General features: G+C 40.8%; 1 protein-coding gene across 9 annotated transcripts in view; it reads left to right on the top strand.

Moving 5' to 3' along the window:
• Positions 1 to 27,346, top strand: part of LOC102221619 (attractin-like protein 1) — a 361,245-nt gene that overhangs the window by 86,908 nt on the left and 246,991 nt on the right. For 8 of the 9 annotated variants that reach the window (XR_002752045.1, XR_002752046.1, XR_002752047.1 and 5 more), the window contains exons 10-15: positions 961 to 1,115; positions 20,719 to 20,803; positions 21,569 to 21,780; positions 23,857 to 23,975; positions 24,284 to 24,400; positions 25,472 to 25,604. Coding sequence is in view for 6 of the 9 variants with exons in the window: in XM_023327067.1 (XP_023182835.1) it covers positions 961 to 1,115; positions 20,719 to 20,803; positions 21,569 to 21,780; positions 23,857 to 23,975; positions 24,284 to 24,400; positions 25,472 to 25,604 (821 nt within the window). In the remaining 3 variants the exon portion in view is untranslated. The remainder of the gene's footprint in view (positions 1 to 960; positions 1,116 to 20,718; positions 20,804 to 21,568; positions 21,781 to 23,856; positions 23,976 to 24,283; positions 24,401 to 25,471; positions 25,605 to 27,346) is intronic. The other variant, XM_023327068.1, reaches the window with a different exon arrangement.

Here is a 27,346-nt window from a genome sequence, read left to right as displayed (position 1 = left end):
GCAGGCCCCAGTTAAATTTCTTCAGGAATTTTCTAGATTCTGTTATCTTGGGTGCAGGCATGCCACACCTACGAGCTGACCGTTGAGTTCAGCAACTGCAACTGCAAGGCAGGAACTGAAAAACTCAGAACAGTGGGAGAACGAACAGCACAACAATTTCACACATCAAATACAGTGAACATGAGAACACAGCAAACATAAGATAACATATACTAAGTATTTCTAACTGTTGATTCTTTAACTATGTCCAAACATGTACTACAAACAGCCTGATACCTATTGCACATAACTCTTCTGAAGGTGATCTGGGCCAAATTGTCCCCAATCTGTCTAGAGTGTGTTCAGACCAGTATTGAGCGATTCTCATCTGTAATCATGCAGTACAAGACGGATGCCAATGTCAGCTTTGAAGATAAATTAAGCCAAACGAAGAAAATGACTCCTAGCATCTCTTTAGTGAAGTTTGAAGACCTTGAAGACCCTCTAGCCAACTGGAAGACCTTTACCCAACAGGACACTCAACAAATGCATAGGACTGAATAATATTACAATGTTTATTCAGCAAATTTATTATCATTAAAGCTCATTAGCTTGTCCTCTGAAACATACAGTAGTTTCTAGATGGCACTGAGAGTGGCTGCAGTAACTTAAGAAGCCACAGTTGTCATCTACGTGACCCTAAATATCAGAGAAGTCTCACACAGCATAACGAGTCCTCCTGATGAAGCCTGTGAGTGTGTTTCTGAGTGTGTGTTCTCGGCTCTAATGACTGAACAGCTGGCACGAAGGGCAGTCACCGTAGGCCGGGTCAAACAACCAGAGATCTACCTTCAACAACATGCCATGGCGTCTGGCACACATACGTGCACGCATACACATAGAGAAAGACAGGCAAGTTCTTGACAAACTAGCTCTCGCCATCTCCTGACTATAATCTCTCCTTTCTATGTCTGTGTGCAGGTTGATTCTCAGGGAGAGCGGGTTGCCGCGGTACCTCCACTCGGCGGTGCTGTTGAGTGGCACAATGCTGGTGTTTGGAGGAAACACTCACAATGACACATCTCTAAGCAATGGAGCCAAGTGCTTTTCTGCTGACTTCTTGGCATACGATATAGGTAAGAACAATTCCTGGAGGTGTAATAAGCGGGACCTTTTCCCTCCTCAATTTGCAGCTTCTGGGATGTCAGTTGCTGCAGTCTTTTTAAGCGTGAACTGTCAGCATCTACCAGGAGCAACACTCAAGGTGTGGGGACACGGCAAGAATTACAGTGCCTTACAAAAGGTGTTCATACCCTTTGAAATCATTCACTTCTTTCAAGTTATGGCCAATGACAGCAAAGTATTTTACTGGGCTTTTATCTGATGGACCAACACAGAGTGGTGCATATTTCTCAAGTGAAAGGAAAGGAAAAAGTTTTTTACAAGTAATTGTCAAAACAGTGTGATGTGGATTTGTATTTAGTCCCCCAGAGTCAGTTGGTAGAACCTTTGATCATACATCCTACAACTATTTTCACACCTGATAGTCCAGTAGACTTGACTCTACTGGGGACCAATTTCTTCCATTTTCAGCTGATGCAGTTCTCTTTCACATGGCACTGTGTCCAATGATCCCAAACCCTTGAAAAATGTGTTCCTTTCCTTACCTGTAGTACGACTGTGCCTAGAACCATTGAAGGAAAACCTCTGAAGAAGACACTGAGCTTAACTATCTTCATCACAAAATGTAAACAAAAATGGAGTGGCATCAGATTTTAGAGGTTGTAAGATTTCTCTTTTGTCTTTGGTAAAAGACCAAGTCCCAGTTTCAATATGTAAAAATATCTTTATACAATAGTATTTTACTTTGTTTTTTAAGCTAGTACAATATTTTGAATTTAGATATTGTGTTCAAAAATATAGACTAATAACCATGCATGAACCTTGTTGAAAAGAATAAAATGCACACCATATTTGTTACACATCGGCCAGTGCCAAACTGTAACTAGATCTGACAGAACGCTGACCAGATCTACACCACTGCTTGCAAGACTGCGAAATCACCTTTATTCTGCTCCAAACGTTGACACGTGGTTGAGATGTCATTGTTTGAGGAGTCACATAAGTCACCCAGTGACATAAGTCTCAGGACAGTCAACAAATGCACTTTTCGATCAATACATGGTGCGGCTTGTACCACACCTAAAGGAAGTACAAGAAACAGGGAAGATCTGCTAATGGGAATGAACTTGCTGGAGACCACAGTGGAATAACTGGTTATAAACCAGTTCATTCCTTTAATATATTTCCTATATAGAATGTTAGGGGTTTTAACAGCAAAAACAATGTTTTTGTCACACATATTTCCTAGTTTAATTAATATATAAAACAAAAATAGTTAATTGAATTGCCCAAAGTGGTTCATAATAAATGAAAGAAATAGAAATAAAAGTACTGTGCAAGTAGTGCAAATGAAATCCCTTGTAAAACAAAACAAACAAAAATACATCCAGATAGGACACACTGCAAATAAACAGAGTGTGGGGGCTGCAGACCATGCAACTCAGGAATGGTATGGATGAGTAAAGATCTCATTACGTAAAACCCAGTTGCATCATAGAGCAGATGGCAAGAGTGTTTGCACCTCTTGTCAAGACAGAGAAGAGAAAGATGAGGAAAACACTGGGAGAAGACAAGAGGGATTACAGCATTTCTGTACATGAGCAAAGCAGCAGGGAACAGAGATCAACTCAAGAAAGATGAATGCTTATTTATTCAGAAAGTGGCCCATTACTGCAGAGTAAAAAATGCCTGAACACAACAGAACATGGAGGAGAATTCTGGCAATGAGCCTTCAGTTCTTGCAATGCAGGAGATTTGTTATAAAATACATATTGAGTTAATATGCTGAAACTAGAAAGGAATTAATCAGATATATGCCCAGTAATTGTGATCTCTTAACTTTTTCAATTGATGGTTTTAGTTGGTTATGTTAGTTTCCACTTAAGATATCTGGTGTAGAGTCAAAGTGCAAATTCTGCTGTTGTGGTCATAATGGACCTTTGGTCTGCCCCAGACACTAATACCAAAGATAAATCATAAGAACTGTTTTCCAAATTTCTTTTACTTGCTGTATCTCTATGGCAATAGTCATAGAGATACTATAACTATGGTATCTCTATGTCTTGAGTTTGAAGGCCTCATTGGTATTGTCTCTAAACGATAAATTGTTAGTTTCACTACTGTCTCCTACACAGTAGGAGTCTTCCCTTTTATTCATTCTCATGCCCCTTAATCACACATCTCACCTGACACTTTTCTCTACCCATTCTAACCAGATTGAACACACTCCCTCACCGCTTTTCCACACTCTCTGTTGATCTGGACTTTTGACCTTCAGTACTTATGGTCCTCTACCTTCTTTTCTTCTACCAGTCTGCTTGTGTCCCTCTCATTTACATAATTGTATCATGTCTTGCTGCAAGCTGAAGCTTCAATCCTTTTTTTCCACTTATAGTTCCACCTCTTAGTGCTGATCACAATGTCATCTGCAAACATCATAATCCAGATTCCTGTCTAACTTTATATGTCAACCTGTCCATCACGAAAACAAACAAGAAGTGGCCTAGAACCAATGAAGAACATGATGAAGTTTTACTTTCAGCTTGAACTTCTCAGTCACTCCTACAGCACACCTCACTGCTGTCTCACAGCCATCATTCATGTGCTGCACCACTCTGATGTACTTCTGTGTCACACTGGACCTTTTTAAGCAATACCACAGCTTTTCTCTCACTACTCTTTCATACGCTTTCTCTAAAATTAAAGACACCTAAAAGCAAAAACTTGTGTCTGTAGCACTCTTCTACTTTGGCATGGAACCATGCTGCTGCTCACAAACGCTCACTTCTGACATTAGCCTGGCTTCCACTACGCCACATGTGTCAAACTCAAGGCCCGCGGGCCACATGTGGCCCGCTATGTCATTTTATGTGGCCCTCTCCCCCCACCACCGTTTTACAGCCCCATTGATTGACTTAAAATAGGTTTTGAGCACGAATTGACTACAAACTACATCTCCCATAATGCCGTCCGATTCTTACCAGCCAACATTACGGCTTCTCGCCACTAAAGTGCAGCAGAGTCACCTCAAGCTGATTATTAATTTTCCCAGCGAATAAAACTGAAACATCGACAAGCTAACAAGCTTAAGAGCAAAGTCCCGTGATGTTTCAATCGAGGATTTTTACCGTCTGCTGCCCCCTGATTTGATGCCACAGCTTCGACTCCATGCAGCTCGTGTTTTGTCCATGTTTGGAAGCACCTATCTGTGTTTTCAATAATGAATTTAAACAAGACCAAGCACAGATCGCGCATTACTGACAAAAACCTACACGCCGTTTTGCGGATTGCCACAGAATAGAACTAAATCCGGACATCGACGAACTGACCAGGGGAAAACGGTGCCAGACATCCGGCCAGAAAACATTAGTAAGCACGAACAAACTAAATTTAAATAGAATGAATGTAAAACCAAAACTCAGTATACTGGAATATGCATATAGTTTATTGATTTTGCTTGTGTTTTGTTTATTTACACAACACAACACAATGAGGATGTGTGTGAGTTGGTGACAGGGTGAAGAGGGATCAGCTTTGTGTTCAAGGACAGGCAACGTCACCTAATTGTTTGGTTCTTATGTGAAATACATGTTCGTTGTGTAATAAATAACGAAAAAGTTTTGTGAATGAAGTTGAGAGTTAATATCAAAACTTGTTTTTATTCTTTGTCTGCTTATCTTTAAAGCAGACAAAGAATAATTTTCCCAGCGAATAAAACTGAAACATCGACAAGCTAACGAGCTAAAGAGCGAAGTTTAGCTGAGCAGTTTAAAAATATTGTAATTTTTAAACTGAGCAGTAATTTTACATCCATGTAAACTCAAATGTAATATTTAAAACTTGAATACATAAAATCAGTTATTTAACAATATAAGGTGTTTAATTTATTTTTAACATTGTATTTTCATACATTTATGCTAGGGTTGCCCAAGTCTAGTTTTCCAGACCTACCACTCTGCAACTTTAGATGCGTTCTTTCTCTAACACACCTGGATCATTGACTCATTCATAGGCCTCTACAGAACTGAGTTGCTGCTAATGAGGGAAGTCAACTTTTTGTCTGGGGTATGTTTTAGCAGGGACACATCTAAAAGTTGCAGTCTGGAAGACTGCACTTGGGCATTCCTGATTTATACGGTCAATGTGGCCCGTTGAGAGTGGCCAATATGCTGAAGTAGTCCTTGGTGAAATTGAGTTTGACACCCCTGCACTACGCTATCCTACAGCTTCATTGTAAGACTCATTAGCTTTATTCCTCTGTAATTGCCCCCAATTCAGTCCACCTTCTTGTTCTTGATAATTGGCACCAGAACACTTTTTTCTTCCAGTTCTCAGGCATCTTCTCACTCTTCAAGATGTTGTTCAAAGGTCTACTGCCACCTCTCTTATGAACTTGTATTAAACCTACAGTACATGTTTTGGATTAAAAGTGTAAGTGTCACCATAGGTTGGAGGCCCTATTTAGCATTTTTTAATATCTAGTTACCAATACTTAAACAAGAAAGCAGGTATTTGATTTGCTTCTAAAAAGAATCTGTTTGCATGTGTGCACTGTTGTTTATTATGTTGCTTGGACATGCTATGTATTAAAAAAAAAACTAAGGAAAGTATTTTTCTGAGTTGAGTTGTTTTGCATATTTTTGAGGCAAGAGGAAGCTTCAACCACTGAACTCAAGTTGAATATCTTGAGATCAATGAAGTGGCATGGAGGACAGACAGAGCACTATTGTTAAATCTCCAATCAGAAGAAGACTCTGATATTATACATTGTAATATCTAATGACTCATTGTTGTTCTGAATCAGACTCTCACTTTTAGTTTTGTCTGCTATTTTTTCCTACTATTCTCTGCAGCACAAAACACAAAGTTCTGATTTTGAGGATGCAGATGAAATAATGGAGTAAGAGTATTTGGGGGTAGGAGGTATGTGTAGAGTTAGAAATAAAGAATAAATGAAGCAGGGATTTAGGGAGAGAAAAGAAAGCACACACTGCTGCAAAAGAGAATTGCCTTAAGACAGTAAAGGTGAGGCAAGTAATAAGACTGAGAATAAAAACCTAAATTAAAAGTGGTAAACATTACATAGCTTCACAGTTTTAAGTTTCTCAGATTCAATGGTGTTCTTTCTATTAGGGTTCAGCGTAAATATATGTCTTTATATGTCCAGTGCTTTTGCATTAACTTCCTCAGTTTTTATAAATGTCATGAATTATTCATTTGCAAGAGACACAAAGATATGCAAAGGGAATATTTGTATCAAGAAAACACACAAGAAAAGTTTAATTGATTTCAAACTTAATTTCAGGTGGAATGAAGAAAAAATTTGGCTCCAGGCAGATTTTGTACAACCTTCATTACAGGGGTGGTGGCTGATGTCATGAAGTGAGTTAAAGACTAGGAGGTCCTTCCAACCTCAAACACTTGGAGCTCATCACTAAAGATAAATCATCAGCAATTATTAAAATGCTTTACTGTCACTGTAAAGGCAATTTTTTTTTCATGGATTGTTTAGGAAGACATAACTATTTACTTGGCACCTAAATTATTTTTAATTGACACTCCTTTTACATTATTGTATTATCTACTGATTCATGTCTTGCTTTCAATCATAAATAACTTTTTTGGCTAAATAAAATAAATAAAAATGTAACCACTGTTCTAGTTTTCCCCTATGAACAGCGCCCAGATTCTCTGACCTACACTCTATCAACTACCTCACAATGAGAAAATAATGTATTAATTGGCAACAATATATGTAATGAATAGAGTGCGTAACTGAGCACAAGAGCAAGACTAAGATAGCTATAAGTAAGATCTAAATGCAGTGTGACTGTGACCTTATACTAAAATAAGGAAGGAAGATGGTAAAGTTGAATATGTACCAGTTTAATAAACCGTACTGGTCAGTAATAAACCAAGGGCAATGCACATTAACAGAGCACAGATAACTTTCAGCACCATGGAACAATAGCACAGAAGGTATCCCACCCATTAATTAGATATTAATCGCAGGAAGTGCTACACTCAATATTACAACCCCAATAGATTAGTAATAAGATTTTAAGCACACTTAGTGCAACTGTGCTGTCTCAGAACCAGAACTGTTCAAAACAACCCCTTTAAACAAGTGGTATTCAATAAACAAAAACAATAAAACTGAATGTATGAAATACAAATACTGTTGGCATCAACCACACTATTCAGTTTCTTGAGTTATTAAAGCAGTCCGTTGGCTTTTCAAACGTTGCAGGCCTGAGGAGACTCTGTTAGCATTCGTCCTCGGAATAGCAGTTCCAATGATGGCGGCTCCCAGAACAACCACGAGGAATGGGTTACTCACCCCACCATGGATTACCAGTTTTAAACGAACGGCAATAAAACTGCTCCAACTTCGGTCCCACCGTCCGTTCCGGCTCACGAGCGTGGTTCGGATCTGCAGCTCCAAAATCCAAGCAAAACGTTGAGCGTGGTCCGGATCCGTGGCTCGAAAAACCAAGCAAAGCGTTCAGGAAAAGTTGGTAGCTCCAAAAGGTTAGCAATAAAAAAAATATAATAGTCCACAACGGCACAGGTCCAACCTCGTCCATGAACGGCCGCAGGCCGACTGACTGACTGTGCGTAGCAGCGGCACGTACACCTCCAGTACCGTTCTCACCCCAGTCCGTCACAACCAATCAAATTGCTTAAACTTGATTTTGCCCTTGACTGACCAGTAAGGTAGAGCCAAGTAAAACTGATGCATTTACTGGCGGTAGTAAATAACAATATGTGAGTGTAAAACACTTACCAAATTAAGAAAACGTGATTACTACTGTTTAAGGGGAGAAAAGAGTGATATATATATAACCTGAGGGGTTACATCCTCCCCCTTCTAAAAGTCCAGATGCCCTCATCGGACTATCTATGCAGAACAAATCAATTTACCCTTAGGTGGCTAAATTACTTGTCAGAAAACCCCAGCTAAACTGCAGGAGGCACACACTGGAACACAGGGGCATGGCTCCTTCTTTCAATGGTGATTCTCACTCCTCGGTGTACTATCACAAATGGCTTGTCGATGGAATGTCCAGGCTTGTCATAACTGAGCCGAATGACTGGTCTAATCTCTCGACGTGACTGATGATCACTGAGGGGCTCTGCACTGCTTTCAGACTGACTAGCCAAAGGGAGCGCTCCCCCAGCTAGACCTGCGTCCGCCACAGGGTCGTCAGGCAGCTGCCTAACCTCTGGTTCCTCCTCAGCCTCTGAGACAGTAATAGCACTCATAGGCTCTGTTGGACAAGCACTGTTTGAAGTTAGTGTTGGGTCTGCAGTGACAGCAGACTCTCTGCGGTTGAAGTGATCTGCAAGGAGATCTAGTGCTTGGGAAACAGACTCTCTTTGAGCAGTGGATAGGTACCACAGATCGTCTTCCTCCGTCTCAGACATGATCTCCTTGTCAGTTCTTTGCATTGCACTGTCATCAGGTCTGTTCGTCTTGGTCTCTGCTGAGGACCTTGTTTCTGGTCGGTGGCACTCTGGTTTCTTTTCATGATCAACAGGAAACCGAACCAGGTGCCCAATAGGTAGTAAATGGTCACGATGCAAGGTTTTGACAATGACTCTGCCCCTTTCTGGCTTTACCTTGTAAACCGGCAGGCTTGGCAATTTTTCAACCACTATATAGGGGCTTGAGCTCCACTTGTCTCCAAGTTTATTCTTGCCAGGTACACCTGTAGCTCGAATAAGTACTCTGTCTCCTGGTCCTAGAACTTGATTTCTTACTCTTGTGTCATAGTATCTTTTGTTGCACTGGTGGTTCTTGTCTGCAACTTCTTGTGCCAGTTTGTAAGCCTTTTGCAACTCTGCTCTTAGCTTTTCAACATACTGAAGGTAACTTTGGTGGTCTGTGCCATCTGGAGATGTACCAAAGCAAAGGTCAACTGGCAGACGAGCCTCACGACCAAACATAAGGTAGTATGGTGAGTAACTGGTAGCGTCGTTCCGCGTACAATTGTAAGCGTGAACCAGCAAACTGATATGTTGACTCCACTTTTGCTTTTGAGAGGGATTGAGCGTGCCCAGCATAGATAGGAGTGTGCGGTTAAAACGCTCTGGTTGGGGGTCACCCTGGGGGTGATAAGGAGTTGTCCTAGACTTCTTTATGCCCAACATTTGTAGAAGTTCTTTGATTAACCGGCTCTCAAAATCACGCCCCTGATCAGAGTGAATCCTTGCAGGCAGCCCGTAGTGAACAAAGAACTTTTCAACCAAAATCTTGGCAACGGTTGAGGCTTTTTGATCTTTGCTGATGTAGGCCTGGGCGTATCGGGTGAAATGGTCTGTAACAACGAGAACATTGGCCACTCCCTTCGAATCAGGCTCAATAGATAAAAAATCTATGCAGACTAGGTCGAGAGGGCCATTGCTTGTGATTTGGTGTAATGGTGCAGCCCGTCGAGGTAGGGTCTTGCGGGCAACACACCTGCCACAATTCTTGATGTAGTCTGTCACATCGGAGACCATCTTGGGCCAGAAAAATCTGTCTCTCAGTAGCTCAACTGTGCGATCAACTCCAAGGTGCCCTGACTCATCATGAAGAGCCCTGAGTACTTGTGGTCTGAACTGAATTGGGAGAACGAGTTGTAAGTTCTGGAGGCCGGCAGGCCTGGAAACTTTTCGATGCAACAGGCCATCTTTCATCAGGAGTTTTGAACTTTCCTTTTGTAGAAGCAATAAGTCAGGATGTCTGTTGGAGGGCCAGACCGCATCCTGGACTGCTTTCTTGGCAGGACCTATTACAGGATCTAGGTCTTGTGCTTTGGCCAGGTCCAGTTTGCTTAGTCTCTCCAGAGGACTTAACTGCAGGTGAGTAAAACAAGCATATGCATCAGGAACAGCACTCGGTGTGGCCCCCAGTTGGTCAATAAGCCGTTCTGGGTGCTCTGAGGACTTGGTACTGTCCACAGGGTGGAAAAGAGCTTTAACTCCAGAGGGGGGTATTACTCTCCAACCGAGTTCATCACCGATTGCATTTCTGGACAACCAATCAGCATCCACATTATCCCGGCCGGGTTTGTATTGGATGTCAAAGTCGTAAGTGGTAAGTGCGGCTAGCCACCTATGACCAGTTGCGTTCAACTTGGCGGTTGTAAGTACATAAGTGAGGGGGTTATTGTCTGTCCTCACCGTAAAGCGGGCCCCATAAAGATAATCATGGAACTTATCCACGACTGCCCACTTCAACGCCAAGAATTCTAGTTGGTGAACAGGGTAGTTTCTCTCTGACTGACTCAACTTGCGACTAGCAAATGCAACAGGGCGTAAGCCATCAGAGTGTTCCTGATTAAGGACCGCTCCAAGCCCGTCAAGACTGGCATCCACATGAAGGATGTACGGCTTGGTAGGGTCCGCAAAGGCCAAGACTGGGGCATGGGTGAGGCACTGGATAATTTTTCGAAACGCCTCAGTGCATTCTAGCGTCCATCGCTCTCCAAATGACTCAGAAGGGTGATAGTATGGTGTGACAATGCGCTCATTTTTCCTTTGTTTCTTTTGTGTTGGTGGGTAACCCTTTGTAAGATCTGTGAGGGGCCGGACTATGGCAGAATAGTTGGCGATGAACTTGCGGTAATAACCGCAGAACCCTAAAAAGGACTGCAGTGATTTTAGGTTTACTGGAGGTTCCCAATTCGCCACTGCCTTTATCTTGTCAGGGTCTGTTGCGACGCCAGCAGCAGACACGATGTGACCAACGTATTTGACTTGGGGTTGGCAAAATTGACACTTATCAATGGACAGTTTTAACCCTTGTTCTCTCAGGCGATTGAGCACTTTCAGAAGTCGCTCTTCATGCTCTTCCAGAGTACGACCAAACACAATAAGATCATCGAGGTAGACTAGACACTGGAGGAGATTCATATCGCCTACTGCCTTCTCCATTAATCTCTGAAATGTCGCAGGGGCACCTGTGATCCCTTGAGGCATGCGTTCGAATTGGTAGAAACCCAATGGGCAAATGAATGCAGTTTTTTCTTTGTCTTCTTCTGCCATTTCAATTTGGTAATAGCCACTGCGAAGGTCGAGCACAGAGAACCAGCGACTCCCAGTGAGGCAGGCCAAGGCATCGTCTATTCTCGGAAGTGTGTATTGGTCTGGTATGGTTCTGGAATTAAGTGTGCGGTAATCAATGCACATTCGAATTTTGCCAGTTTTCTTTCTTGCGATTACAATTGGGGAGGCGTATGGTGAACGAGATTCTTTAATTATGCCAGCAGCAAGAAGCTCTTGTAAGTGTCGACGGACATCATCAATGTCTGCGGGAGCCAGGCGTCTTACCCGTTCTCGAAATGGTCTAGAATCATTTAGTCGGATGTGGTGTTCAACCCCTTTTGCAAGTCCAACATCCCATTCGGTCAGAGAGAAAACTTCAGGTCGCTCAGCCAACTTTTGTGATAGTTGGACTTTCCAGTTTTCAGGAATGGGGGAGTCACCAAAATTGAAGACTGTCGGGTCAAGTCGTTGGTGGGGTACTTGGCTTGGCTGTATCTGGGTGACTATGTCAGCTTTATGGACATGAGCTATGACCGTGCCTTTAGGAAGGGACTTGGGTTTGGCCGTTTCATTTTTCAGGAACAGAGGGAATTGTTCTGCATCCATGTCCATGGACAAAAGCACACATGAGGGCATTAGCACCCCTGCAGGAAGGGATCTGGTAACAGGTGTCTCAATCACCAGTATGCTGTCCTCCAAAGATTCTGAGCAGGACACTTTACATGTAGCTGTAAGTCCAGAACCAGGGGGTATAGTTAGAGGCCCAGGTCCAACCCATTTCACAAAAGCTGCTGCTCTGTTTGGGGTCACAGGTGACTTTTGGATGGACTGTGTGCACACCCGCATAGTTTGTGCCACCTTGTTGTTCTTTGATGCCCTTTTGGATTGTGGCTCATGAATGAAAGTCCGTGCATTTGTGCCAATAATCACTGGCTGCTGTTCGGGACCATTCGGTTCTGGACAGACTAAAGCCAAGACTGTCCGGGACCCACCTTTTACAATATCCTCAGGAAACTGTATTTGAGCAGCGATAAAACCTTTATAGGGGTAACTGTTCTGGCCAAGGCCCCAAAGGTCTAGACTCGAAATGGGGTGTAATGGTAAGTGGGATAGGTGTTGGGTATACCAGCCCTCAAATACAATAGAAACAGTGGAGCCACTGTCCATTAAGGCATCACAAGGCTGGCCTTCAATAATAATTTGGCCTACTGTTGGTGCCCCAATGAGACCTGTAGGTATCTGGTTGGGTGTGGGAGGACCAATTTGGCTCACAGTGACTTGGCCACCTTTTCTTTCTGGCTCTGAAGACCGTGAGCTGGTTCTCTTTTGACTTTGTTGCAGTTTTTGCATTGACTGAATTAGTTTTCGGATGACCTTGGAAGAGTTTTCAGGACAGGTGCAATTGGTGGCAATGTGGCCATCTTCGCCACAACGGTAACAAAATACATTGGAACCCTCTCTGGCAAACTTTGTGGGTTCTCTATCTTTACGCCAAGAATTTCTTTGGTTCCTTGGCTGAGGTATGGGAGCCGTGGGTGGTGTAGCTTGTTGGCTGAACTGGTGTTGGAGACTAAGAACTTGTTCTTTTAACACATGCATCTCAGGATTAGAACGTGCAGCCACAGCTTGTGGCACTCCTCCAATTAGGTGAGGGCTATCTTGTCCTTTTACTGTTAGCTGCTGTACTTGGCTTCGAAGCTCCTTTATCTGATCCTTGAGGGCATCCATTTCAGAGAGCTTTGGTGCCTTTAGGTCTGCTGCGCCAACTTGTCGCACACTGGTAGTATGCCGCCTTAGCATTTTCTGATCCTCATCTGCACGTACCTCACTTAGCAGTGCCATGAAGGATGGGGGATTGTGAAGTCTTTCTTTTAGCCGCAGCTGCAGCAGCATAATGTCAGATTCAACAGCACCTCGTAACAGCTGCTCAGCTCGTGCACGGTCTCTTAGGGCAGGAGGGACACCACCCTTTTGAACAGCCTTGGTGAGAACTTTCTCCAGCCTTCTAACAAAATCTGAAAGTCTTTCATTTGGGTTTTGCTGCATAGATCTGAAGGCAAAATATAGGTCTTCACCTGATTCTGTGGTGCCAAATACATTTTCAATTGCCTCCAAGAATTTTTGAGGGGGTGTGTCTGGATCATTGCAGCGTATAGCTTGTATTATTTCAAGCGCTGGCCCCTTTACACTCTCAACAATCCTCTTCCGCTTCTCTTTGGCAGAACAATCACATTCATCGAGCATTAATTGTGCCTGCTCCAACCAATTCTCAAGTGTCTCTTCACCAGCAGGGGTGGGAGTAACTCCAGAGAAAACTCGTAGTCGGCGAAATGCATTGTTCTCCTGTGGGGGTCTCACTTTTTCCAACAGTTCTCCAACAGCCCGAATAATAGATGAAGGGTGCTCCTGTTTCAGATTTGACTCTTGGGAAAGCAAGGGCTCAATATCTGCTAATGTTTTTCCTTCACTTTCAAGCAGTCTTTTTAGTTTTATGGCAAACTCGTCTGGTTCTTCCGCAGGTTCAGTAAGCAAAGTTAGCTTCCACGGTAATTCACCCGTGTGGGGGAATATTTCTGGAGGCGCTTTGCTAGGGTCAACTGGATTGCGACACTCACACAGCAGTATGTCAGTTTTCAGTTGAGGGACAGACTTTTGGGCTCGGACACGTACTCTGCCGAAGGCTTTAACTGTCTCCAGTAACTCTTCCACATCCGCAATACTGGTGTCCATGGGAACTCCACTCACGACAACTGCATAAGCTGGATTTACATTTGATTCGCTGCACCAGGTCTGAAGCTCTAACGGTGGTAGTGGGAGGGATGAGTTGGCCATTGTGGTATGATTATAGTTCTTCTAGTCTTGATTGTAGGACAGTTACTCGGTCTAATATCCCAGCGGTGCCTCCATTTATGTAACCACTGTTCTAGTTTTCCCCTATGAACAGCGCCCAGATTCTCTGACCTACACTCTATCAACTACCTCACAATGAGAAAATAATGTATTAATTGGCAACAATATATGTAGTGAATAGAGTGCGTAACTGAGCACAAGAGCAAGACTAAGATAGCTATAAGTAAGATCTAAATGCAGTGTGACTGTGACCTTATACTAAAATAAGGAAGGAAGATGGTAAAGTTGAATATGTACCAGTTTAATAAACCGTACTGGTCAGTAATAAACCAAGGGCAATGCACATTAACAGAGCACAGATAACTTTCAGCACCATGGAACAATAGCACAGAAGGTATCCCACCCATTAATTAGATATTAATCGCAGGAAGTGCTACACTCAATATTACAACCCCAATAGATTAGTAATAAGATTTTAAGCACACTTAGTGCAACTGTGCTGTCTCAGAACCAGAACTGTTCAAAACAACCCCTTTAAACAAGTGGTATTCAATAAACAAAAACAATAAAGCTGAATGTATGAAATACAAATACTGTTGGCATCAACCACACTATTCAGTTTCTTGAGTTATTAAAGCAGTCCGTTGGCTTTTCAAACGTTGCAGGCCTGAGGAGACTCTGTTAGCATTCGTCCTCGGAATAGCAGTTCCAATGATGGCGGCTCCCAGAACAACCACGAGGAATGGGTTACTCACCCCACCATGGATTACCAGTTTTAAACGAACGGCAATAAAACTGCTCCAACTTCGGTCCCACCGTCCGTTCCGGCTCACGAGCGTGGTTCGGATCTGCAGCTCCAAAATCCAAGCAAAACGTTGAGCGTGGTCCGGATCCGTGGCTCGAAAAACCAAGCAAAGCGTTCAGGAAAAGTTGGTAGCTCCAAAAGGTTAGCAATAAAAAAAATATAATAGTCCACAACGGCACAGGTCCAACCTCGTCCATGAACGGCCGCAGGCCGACTGACTGACTGTGCGTAGCAGCGGCACGTACACCTCCAGTACCGTTCTCACCCCAGTCCGTCACAACCAATCAAATTGCTTAAACTTGATTTTGCCCTTGACTGACCAGTAAGGTAGAGCCAAGTAAAACTGATGCATTTACTGGCGGTAGTAAATAACAATATGTGAGTGTAAAACACTTACCAAATTAAGAAAACGTGATTACTACTGTTTAAGGGGAGAAAAGAGTGATATATATATAACCTGAGGGGTTACAAAAATATTTACAAATCTATTTTGGTTTCTATGTCTGTCAGTGGTATGAATAATGCATCTCACATTTCAAAAAGGGCACCAAGTGGGCATGGGGGCAAATAAAAATCAGTCGTGTGAAAACTAATTTACAATAACATATTTAAATAAAAATGTGTGAAGTATGTTAATAGATATAATCTATACAAATGAAAAATATTAATTTCCTCCAGCCCAAGACAGTGCTTAGAGCAACTGTGAGGTTTCTCTAAGCACCTCACAGGGTAGGTGTAATTTATTTTGCTGTTGTAGACAGAAAAAAGTAGCAAAACATCATTTCCATGCAGACATTCACTACTGAGGCAAAACTTATGTGTTTGAACAAATAAAAAACATCAGCTGTCCCCGCACTCAGCTGTCACCCAATGTTCACTCGTCTCCCCGTCCGGGGAGCCTTTCAAAATAAAATATTTCCAAAACATTTTACATTTTCATAACTTCAATTTTCAGTCTTACACTACTGTGAAAATGTTCTGCAGACTTCGAGGATTTTCTGATGTTAAGCTTGTCCTAGTTAGTTTTCCTTAGGAAAACAAAACCAGTCAGATCTTCTTGTGTTTTTTAGGGGTTTGATCGAACAAGTACATGTAAAAACAGCACAATAATATGTCTTGTTCTAACAGCAGACCAAATAATGAGTCCTAGTTGTGTTCTAGGATTCATTATTTGAGTCCTAGTATGATAATGTTGTTCATTAATTCATTGTACTTTGTTTTTTCATTTTATTCCCCATCAATCTGTTGTCCAGTCTGAACTCCTGTTTTTACTCAGGGAGTCCTGTTATCTTGTGTGGTCCAACATTTTCACTCCCATGAGGCCACCAGCAAGAAGATGAATAAAAAAAGAAAACTTGTATTGAATTCAGTGAAGTTCTTCTGAAGACCCTCTGCCCTCTGGACCATCTCTGCAGGACATGGTTAATTAGCTCAACCTGCAGAAGCCACTTCCCACCATCCTTGCTTTCGTCTTCATTTACTCTTTCTTTCCCTCTGTGCCGTCCTGTGCATGCTGCAAGCGGTGGATCGGCGTGCTAATTTGTTTTTTGTTCTTTCGCTGCACTAACCTTGGAGGGGCGACATGACGTTATTAACATCTCCTGCTCCTCCACTGCCACACATTAGATTCTGCTTGACATGGAAAACACTTAAATCATTTGGATTTAATTCTCCCCTCTCTCCCTTCAGCTTTCCCCTCTTGTGCTCCCCCACAACAACTCTGCCACCCTCACGCTTCTAATTAGATTTGGGGGAAAATGAACTCTGATTAAAAAATACGGCCCTCTCCAACTTGACACCCACACACTGTTTGCTGCACACAAACAGCCACAAACTCAAATACTCTCTGAAAGCTTGTTTTTTAAGATGGCAACAGGGGGTGATGCTGTTTGGTTCTCCTCTTCTTCCTCCTCTTGGCTTTCTTCATCAAGTCCCCTAGTAGTGCAGATCAGATCAACCTGTCAATCAGAATGCCTGCCTGCTTCGATCTGGCCTGGCGATTACGCTCTCTGTCCCACCATGCATTATTAACAAAGATTTTCTCATATCCTGAGAGGAAATTAAAATCTTTGTTGAAATGTGGGTTATATATATCTGTGTGCTGTGTGTGGGGGCGTGTGTGTGTGTATGTGTGTGGCTTATGGAATGTGTGCTAAGCGTTCAGTTTAGCAGCTTCACACCCACGTCATGTTGGTAAAACTGGGTGTATCCAGTGCGACGAAAATGGAACTTGAAGATGAAATGTTACTGAAAGTTTTTAGCTGCAGCTACTGTCAGATGACGTTTGGAATGCATCTGAAACTTTCTAAAGAGGGCGGGATTTGGATTCACAAATGTAAATGTTTTTGGTTTTGATAACGGCAAAAATCTTATAAGTAAATCCATGACATCTGATTCGGCTGGGAATTATGGCTTAAAAGTAATATTACAATAAGCATTTAATTTATTGTGATTTCTGATTTGTATCGTAATTTTAGGCCTGTCACCATAACAGATTTTTCTGGACGGTGTGACAGACTTAAGTGATATTTCATGTTTTCTTTGTCTTTACAATAACCCTCAACCTTCCAGAGCCCCTTTTCTCTGGTCATGGTTTTAACCTCGTTCTTCCCCAGTCAGCCCTGGCCAGATTCTTCTCCCTTTGTGTTTTCTCTTCATTTTTTGGAACCTTGTCAGGGGTGATACAAGCCAGACCTAGCTGGTTATTGCAGACAAGTGATTTGATTGGCAGCAGACTTCATTCATTGATTGGCCCAAGGGTTTACGTTAACATCTCAACCACCTTTTTTAAATGATGACGAGACCTTATCGACCCACTGGGTTAGGGTTATTTTGTGCTTCAAAAAATAACCCAATAGGACCCTGGAAAAGACTACTGTTGTGTTCAAGTTATGATAAAAGAAGTAAGCCTATTGGTGAAACTACTCAAGCCTGAAATAGCATCTCAATGCTAAATATGTAGCACAGCACAGACATCCCTGATGGTAACCCCAGCGTCCACAGTCTAAAGAAGTTCAGTGAATGATCAGTGATTAAACACTTGAATGGGTGTAATGGCACTTTGCACCAATCTGATGGTTGAATAACCTAAGTAATTTAAAAGCAATAAAAATATCTTTGTTATTGGGCTCACATATCTCCTTAAAAAATAAGAAACAAAAAGGGTTTTTAATTGAAAATATTGTCTATTTTGACTATCCCACAAGTAATTTTCATTCACATATGTATGTGAAATTATGAAAAACTGCAAACAAGAAAACACATCTATATTTAAACAATAAGTCATCTGCCTTAAATTCACAGCTATAAAAAACAAACTGCTGCTTGTTCTCAGGGAAAGAAACTCCCACGATATGCATTCCCTGTGGAACCAGTATGCTTATTTTAGGTCTCCAAGTTCCAAGTGGCATCACTTAAAAGCCACTGAAGTTTTAGCACCACGTACTGCGTGCTTGAGCTGGATATTAGTCGTAGCTGGGCTTTGTATGCAAACCTAGAGATCCTGCTGAGCGATGATCAAAATGGCAGATGTGCCAGTGCGATTCAGGACGTTGCAGGTTATATTAAGGCTTAGCTGACAAAACATCTGTATCCCTGCAACACTGAGGAACAGAATTCATGAGGATTTAAAAATATACTTGGATCTGGATGTTCTCAACATTATTAGTAGGTGATTGAAGTCAATTTAGCAACTGATTACTTTCATATTTCCTATTTTTGTTTATCTGTAGTCCTTATAAACTCTGACAGAACTTTTTTTAGTCTGCTGATATCTGAAGACTTTTTGGACATTTTTGTTCACAGACACAAAGTTCTGACTCCTTTGCAATGTAATAGGATTTGATTCTGGTTAATGAACTTTAATTGGAACTGGTAGTGCTTTGTCCTCTATGGCTTCACTTCCCATTTTTCACCTGTTATAAAAAGCAGCCAAATTACTGAGCTTCTTGAATGCAGTGCACACACTTGGCTGCTGCAGCGTTTTGCAATAATTGTATTAAATTAGAGGTTAGTAATGTGTTTCAGTTTTTGCCAAGATCTGCTGGACACAAGCAAAACAGTCTGATAGAAAATAAGTCTAAATGATGGTCTTTTTGACCACCTAATCCTCTGTGTAGATATCAAGTTTGCTTGACTCATGTACTCTCCTGAGATTACCAGAAGTTACTGGTAAAACACAAATTTCCGACCTTTAAACTGGCAAATTATAAATAAAAAAAAAAAACCCAATCCTTTCAATGATGAATAATAGCTTATTTTGCTCCAAACCAAGTCAAGTTGTTAAGGATTAAACTTTTGCCCATTGAGAGTCTCTGTCTGACATTTGTAATATTACACCTTAGACTTGTAACTTTTATGCCATAAGTATAAAGCTCTACAACACAAAATAGAAAAATTAATGGAAAAATGGTTAATTACTCAACCAAAGCTACTTCTTGGTATTAAACTAATAATGGTCAAAATAAACTAATATTTAATTTAGTAAATGTAACCACACCCATTTGAGTCTTGAACTGACCTTGACTCAATTTATTGAACAAAACCAAACCAAGACTGACCTCAAGCCCTCCATCCCTGATATTTACCCAGAATGCCTTGCGCTGTAGCCCGCTTCATGCTTCCCAGGTCCACTTGTATACACATATGCATTCGAACCAATCAGAGTTCATTTTAACCGAAGAGAGACCTGATTTCATCGGCGGACCAGAGTTTACTTTTTTGGTTCGCATCAGAGTTGGATTGATTCATTCTCTACCAAACAAACCAGACTTCTAGGCAAACAGACTGTAGTTGAATTAAAGTGGACTAAACACAGCTGGTGTGAATGCACCCTAATACACAGATTGCTCTGCAACCTGGAGTTGAAAACAAACCCATAACTTTCAGATCGCAAGATGACGAATCTCCCCACTGATCCAAAATCGACATGGTGAAAATCTTTGTGTGTTTTCATACGCTTGAGAATTTTAATCATTTTAGAAGCTGATAATAACCAGTCATTCATATATTAAAACCCTAGACATCATCACCATTGTATACAACACCCTAGATTTTTGACACTGACACAAGTCTCACAGTTATGAGCTGTTGCAGTGTCCTCTGCAGCGTCTCTCTCTTTAAAGACAAACTCTCAATTAACAGCCGCTAACGAGGTCATTAGCAATCCGGTGTCTCAAACTTTCCCAGCGATGAGCAGTGATGCCTTAAATGTTGAGATGACACATTTTCTCTGAAGACTGTCTTACACACTTGCAGATCCTGTCATTTCCATATTAATTACGCCTTTGTCATTAAAACATCACAGAGCTGTAAAATACAAATGGGAAAAAATACAAAAAGGAGCAATAATATTGCTGCTTTTTGCCTTTGTACACAAAGGCAAAAATAAGAGAGAAGGGCTTTTACTGAGTCAAATTTAAGATTGTCTAATTTTTTTACATTTAATTCTACAGCCATAAAATTTGATACAAGGTTAGGAAAATATACTTATGAGTTGAATCTTGAGTCTCGTTCCATGTAAAGTATTTCTCCTGATCTATTATCTCTAAATTTGATGTCAAATATGATGATGATTTATACTGTGTTAGTCTTCATACACCATTTTTTTAAGTTTCAACCACAAACATCAGTGCAGTTATAATGTTGGAACTTGATTTGAATTTTTAGTTAAAAAACCCTGCCTGTTTGGAGTTACAAATGTTCCATTGGACTAGTGGCAAATGGAACATTGACCAACATATTCCATGTGCATTTGCTTGATAATTTTAATGATGGCATTTGACAAAATGTAACAACTATTTCTTGTTTCATAATTGATGACTGTATTATGTTTTTTCTGATATAAAGCAGTTTCAACCGCCTTGTTGCTGTACAAATAAACTTGACTTGATGTATAGAAACGCCTTTTTCTCCTTCTTGTTGTCTTTTAGCTTGCGATAAATGGACAGTCCTTCCTAGACCAGGACTCCACAGAGATGTCAACCGCTTCGGACACTCTGCTGTGGTCAGCAATGGGTGGGTCTCTCGTACTTTCCTGAATGTTGAAAGCAGTGTTCACCTTTAAAGTTTCCTTGACGTCTCCTCTGGATGTCCTCATAGCTTCTTCAGTACCCTTTACGAGTCTGTGGTTTTTCTTGTTTTGCGGCTTCATCCCTGTTAGTGCGTGTTATATTGAGCTGCATCTCCTCCCACTCTTTACATCCTGTGAAGCTCTTTGTTTAGAAGCGCCTCTATATGGAGATACAGTTCCTGCTTCACAGTTTCTCTACAGAAATTCAGGGTTTGGTTGGTTTTAGCTCTCAACATCGACTCATGACATCATTACATTGTGTGGCTGCTTCCTTTGTCGCTGAACATACAGCCTTGGTGCTGATCAATTTTATTTTGAATTCAAATTGCAACCCTTCAAGAATTCAAAGGTTCAACTGGTTCATTCTTAGGGTAGGGCTGCCTGTAAATGTCAGCTCTAAATAAAAACTAGATGTCTGCTTCAAAAAATCCATCAGAATATGAGGGGATGTTCTTTCTTCCATTTGAAATGGTGACCTGATCCTTTAACAACATTCACTCTTCAAAGAGTCAACTATGACCACAAAAATGTCAGCTTTCAACTTCAGAAGGCCGGCTTCAAACCATAAAGTCCTTTTGATTTCTAAAGGTCGTTTCTGCTGCCTTTTAATGTTTTCTACCTGTGTTCATCTGTGCCTGTTTAAGATTGGCTGTGTTTCCTCCTTCTCACACAAATCTCTCCTAAACTCTGTTATTATCTGGGTTTTCCAGCTCCATGTACGTCTTTGGAGGCTTTTCGGGTCTGCTTCTGAATGACGTACTGGCCTATAACCCTCCATCCTGCCAAGCCTTCTCGTCCCCAACTCTGTGTTCGGCGGCTGGGCCGGGAGTTCGCTGCCTCTGGGTGAAAAGCAGATGTCTCCCATGGGAGTCCAAACAGCACGATCACATCGTCCTGGCTTCTTTCTGCCCTGCACGACCCGGTAGGTCCACTCTGTTTACCGTTTCTATTCATCTGTGTCTTCCCAAAACCATAAAACCCTTTTGTCTAAGACAAGCTTCACTCCCAGTAGGCTGATTGTTTCATGATGACTATAATTATTCTGAAAGCCTTTGATTTTCAAATTTGTTTGCATATTGTAATTATGAGAACAGAGGTCATCAATGCTCCAATCTGCTCGTTTTAAACTAATTAGGATAATCCTGAACCAGATGTAGTTAAAGCATTGCTTCTTTGTGTTCTACTTCCTCCATCGTATTGCAGGTTTAAATGAAAAGTATTTTGAAAATTATATCATAAAATAGAGCTCAGATCCAGAACAACTGAATAAAAATGATAAACAATATGACAAATGCCCATCCCTAAAAATCCAACTGATCCATATCAGTTGGATTTTCAGATTAAAAGTGTCCTGAGGTAAGTCAAACATCATTTGTGCAGACACCATAGAATAGCACAAGGAAGTAGCTAAAAGTTGCATCAATTCTATAAGGGAGTTTGCGGCTTGTGTTGTCTCTTGGCCTTCATTACAATAACAGGCACATACGTAACAGTGTGACAGGTTTTAGTTTTTAGCAGTTTTATCGTAGGATGTTTACTCTTTATAAAAAGTGATGGCTTAAAGGGCCCATAAGTGAGGAAATAACCATCCATAACCTGCTTTTTTGATTGACATTTCCATAAAAACCAACTGATCTTCCAGTCAGAAGGCTAACCAAAGTGGTGTTCTACTCTGGTTAGGCCTGTCGCGATAAACGATAAATCAATTAATCGTACGATAAATTAAAAGTATCGACGTCATTTTAATTATCGGCATTATCGTCTCTTCCGACCTTTTTCTCTTTCTGTTGATGACACTGAATGAAAAAAGGCTCAACTCTGGTGCTCTCCACTGACTCCTCCCTTCCTCATTTCCTCAGTGTAAAGCCCAGCGCACACGACACGATCTTAGAGCTGTCGGCCCATTTTCAAAACCTGACAGACCACACATTAGCCGACAGAAATCCTAGGTATAACGGTTCGATCGGGTTCGGTCTGGCCGTGTGGTGTCCAACAATGGGCACAAAATAATGGCTACAAGTTCAGTTAACTAATTTTAAAACCAGGCATTAATCAATCCTTTACTACAATCTACCTGCAATGCATGTGGATAGTGTCAGCATACAGTCCTGACTGAATGAAAATCATTATAACCTACAGTATTTACGTCACGTTAACGAAGAACAGCTGAAAAGTTACCGGGTTTATCAACTGCAGTAGCAATTTCGCTCCAACTCCTCCTCTTGTCATTTCTATATTCTTTGCATGTTGAATAAACATTAATGTTGTTTCCACATATCATCTCCAATGTCCGCTGGCTGTTTGGGATTCCCCTCCGTAATTTCCCCTCAGAAAACACTGAGGAGAATCTGCGCTTTCTGATTGGCTGCCTGTCACATTCAACAGGCTGCATTAAGATCCCAGTTGGGGAAAACCCCTGATTTGGATCAGAGTGGCAAGATGATCTACCATAACACACCACACAATCCTAGAAAGATCAATGTCCTAAGATTGTTGTAAGGGGAAAAATAGGAGCAAAAATCATGTAGTGTGAACTATTGCATCAGGTAGTTGATGTGCCCATCTTCTCTATTTAAATCTAATTATTACTGAAGGGCAACATAATATACAGACTTTGTAATCTGCACTCTTTTGGTTGAATGCAGTATTTATCTCCAATTTGGCTTTATGTTGTTTAGTTTTTATTCAAGTACATTTTTTATTAATAGAGACTGAGAATCCATTTATTTTTGTTTTTGGTTGTTTTGTTTATTTTGTTTATCATTTCCAGTGTTAAATATTCTTTTGAAAATATAGTGTATCTATCTTTGGCAGGAAATCGCATGCATTATTACGTCATTTCCATTAAATCGGTGTAAAAAGGTCTTCAAACAATATTATCGTTTATCGCAATAATTTTTGAGACAATTAATCGCTCAGCAAAATTTGCTATCGTGACAGGCCTAACTCTGGTAAAACGTTACTATATTCTGACGACCCTTTGTTGCTCTTCTTGCAGACAGCACAGACGAACAGTGCATTCGCTTCTCAGACTGCGCCAGCTGCACAGCCAACACCTGGGGCTGCCAGTGGTGTGAGGACAGGAAGTGCATCTCCGCCTCGAGCAACTGCACCGTGGTCAGTTCACACAGGTTATCGGTTAAAAGTTTTAAAAACAGTACATCCTGCTATACTTTCTGATAGTTGTGCTGGAAGAAATATGAGAAAATAATAGAAGTTAAAAATGCCTTAAAACAGATGAATGATACCACTGTTAAATGATTTTGTGTTCATCTTAGCATTTCACTCATTCGTTCTGTTTCTCTGGTTTTAATCTGAACAATTCTTTGTCTGTCTTTCTGTGTGTGCCTCTGTTGTTTTTCTCTCTATGTGTTTGCTTGGCTGCATCTGAATATGAAACCATGAATGTTTCTGATTTTGTATAGCTGACTTTGGAGCTGGCCCAGCAGCACGGCGGCGCTCTCTCTCTGTCTCCACCTCCATCCATGTTGTCTGAACATCAGCTCAGCTTGTGGAAGCATGGCGCGCGAAGGAGGGGACATGTGTGTATTATTTTACAATATAGAGAATATTTATTTTTCTGTTCAGCTGCAACCTGTTTTACATCATTTGAGTTTATATGGAGATTAGTGGTGTTCCATTTTCTGGAAACGCTGATTTAATATAAAGAATGAATATTGTAATTTAGTCATGAATGGTATTTAAATGGAAAACATTTTAGTAAACAAACAAAAAATATTTATAGCTGAAATCTGCCAAAATTAAGACTGGCATTACAGAAATAAAAAGTCTATTTAAATCAACAAATGAAATTACTACTTTACTTAGCTCAAATAATATTATTGGTATGACATTGAAACACACAGGGCCGTGTGCCTCAATGACTACTGTTAGCGGTAGTGCTAACACAATGCCAACGTGAAAGAACATCATCAGCGACAGCCACTGATGCTCATCCATTTGGACAAAGTTATAAACTCATTTACAACAATTTTATGGTTCATCATAAGTGGAAAACATTTAAGACATGATATTTGTCATGAGTTGGATTCCCCCAGCAAAGTCATGCAAAGGACAGAGCATGCAGTCCTCAAAAACAAGAGCTACATCCCCGACCAAAGTTTTTCTGCTTGCTGTTTAGTCATGAAGTACAATTGGTTTTTTCACATAGTGCTGTTCAATCTGTCAACGATTTTGTCCCCTTAAGCTTAGATTTCAATCATTTTAGAGCCGGGTAAAGACCAGATGATACTTACATTTACAATAAGTATATATGTTACTTTTGCTAACTTTAGTTTGAATAAAAATAATTTCCCTTGTGTTTGCTGAAGCTTTTTATTTTACTCTCTGAACTGAAACAGCCCCATCTTCCAGAATGAATTCTTCAATAAAAACTTCATCTCAGAATAAAATGCTCATATTGATTTCATTTTTCACTCTGCATGCTCTGTTTGACTTCTCATTCACCACGCCCATCACTCTTTATTCATTTTTCAGTGCGTCGCGGCGCGCTGTATTGATTTCTCTGGGTTTATTGTATTTACTTGAAAATAAAAAACTTGGAAGTGAACTAATATTGTTTCCTCATTCTCTCTCTCTGTTTTTGTGAGAAGTCAGTGAGAGACTTGTCCAGGTGCAAGCGACGGGAGGAGCAGGAGTGTTTCCGACTGGCCAACTGCCGGAGCTGCTCCCTGAACAGTAACTGTCAGTGGGAGGTGCAGCAGCAGGAGTGCCAGGTGCTGCCCGGTGAGGACACACACTCATCAAAACACTTTATTAATGATTAAAAATTCATGTGGTTTGTGTTTTAATGTAAAATCTTGGAAAAGAACAAAGAAAAAAAAAACACTTTACACATTGATATTTCCCCCCTTGAATCAACCTATTTATCATAAATTCTTAATGTCTTGTTTTGCATTAGTTTATTCATAAAGCACCAATTCACAACAAAAATCATTCCAGTTCAATCACACATACGTTCCAGTTGATCCTAGTTGTCAAACAGTACAGTAGGCACTGTTTGACACTGTTTGAATCGATTAAAAGTTTCTATTTCAGGAAAACCAGCAGATTGCATTGAGTTACTGACTTGCAGCATTCAATCCATCCCTAATATCATATTATTGCTTGCTAAGATAGAAATAACATTTTTATATTAAAGCCAACATGGAAAGTCCTTACAAAACTTATAAATAAACTCACAACCTCAAATAAAGAAGAATAAAATCAAAAGTATCCAAATCAAATTCACCTGTGAATTGATCTTAATATATTCAATTCTTAGAATATCTCGTACCGCCACCTACTGGTAGATTTTTTTGATGTGCTCAGTTGGCTTCTTGTTGGTCTGATAAGTGCTGTAGACTTACATCCACCCTAGTTTTAGCTCCATTCGCCAAGATATTACCATTTAACAAAACTAACTTTTTCTGTCACACGTCTCGGCAACATAAAGCAATATTTTTGACGAGAAAAGTTTAATATAATGATTTTAATAGTGAGGATGTTTTAGGACACTGCTAACTACTGTTTCCTGTCACTGAAATCTGTGACTACACACTCTGGGATTAAAAAACCCCAAAACAAAACAAAAAAAGCATGTAATTCATATCCCACATCAGTAGGTGGCACCAATGTCAACATTAGTCTCAAATTTTTAAAAAACAAGTTCTTGAGGATGGCTAACGCAGTGTTAGGCTAAAGATTGCCTCAGAATAATTGTAGCCAGTGTTCTCTTTGATACTCTTTACCTTCTGCTCTGAGTCATTACATTTTTTAATGTACATAGAAAAAGAGAGAAAAAATGCGTTTTTCTCCAAAAAGCAAGCCCCTTGGAGCATGTGAAGGATTTTGCTGCAACAGTCAAACAACGTCCCTGTTTCTATGTGAAGCTACATTGGCCGAGGCTCTCAGTCCGCCAGGCCAGCTGTGACTCACCAGTCTGTTCTGTCTCTGCCAAGATGATATATACACTTGTTCAGCTTCACTGAATATAGAAAGTTCCTGTGCTTTCCAAGTCTTACAATTGTTTTAAAAAGTTGTGATGGACCCTCAGTTGGTGGGTTGATGCAGTGTACATCTGACTAACTTGTTAGCTTCTACCACCTTTGAAGATTCTCCAACAATCTCACTGTGACATCTTTTCCTTTTGCTACAGGATTGGAACTATTGTCTTTGGAGTTTGGAGGAGATGTAATCTAGCCAGATGCAAATATTTTTTAGATTCTTATTGAAGGTCCAAGGGTATTCCAGGTTTTGGTACTATGGTCTGTTAACATTTCCCATATGCTTTATATGTTTAAGAGACCAGTAGGCAGAAGTCAGCATCCATTATGTGTGATGGTGTTAACGTTTTTGTTCCTTCAGCTTCTTATCATTAGACTGCTTAACTTTGTTGTTTTGTTGTGTATGTAGAGTAGTTAGTCTTTTCTGCCCCAGTGAGTGTGGAACAGCCTCTGTACACCCATGACTAACCACCTGTCGTATCT

Source organism: Xiphophorus maculatus, chromosome 22 (genome assembly GCF_002775205.1).
Source record: "Xiphophorus maculatus strain JP 163 A chromosome 22, X_maculatus-5.0-male, whole genome shotgun sequence".
NCBI classification, from domain to species: domain Eukaryota; kingdom Metazoa; phylum Chordata; class Actinopteri; order Cyprinodontiformes; family Poeciliidae; genus Xiphophorus; species Xiphophorus maculatus.
This window is presented reverse-complemented; position numbering and strand designations above follow the sequence as displayed.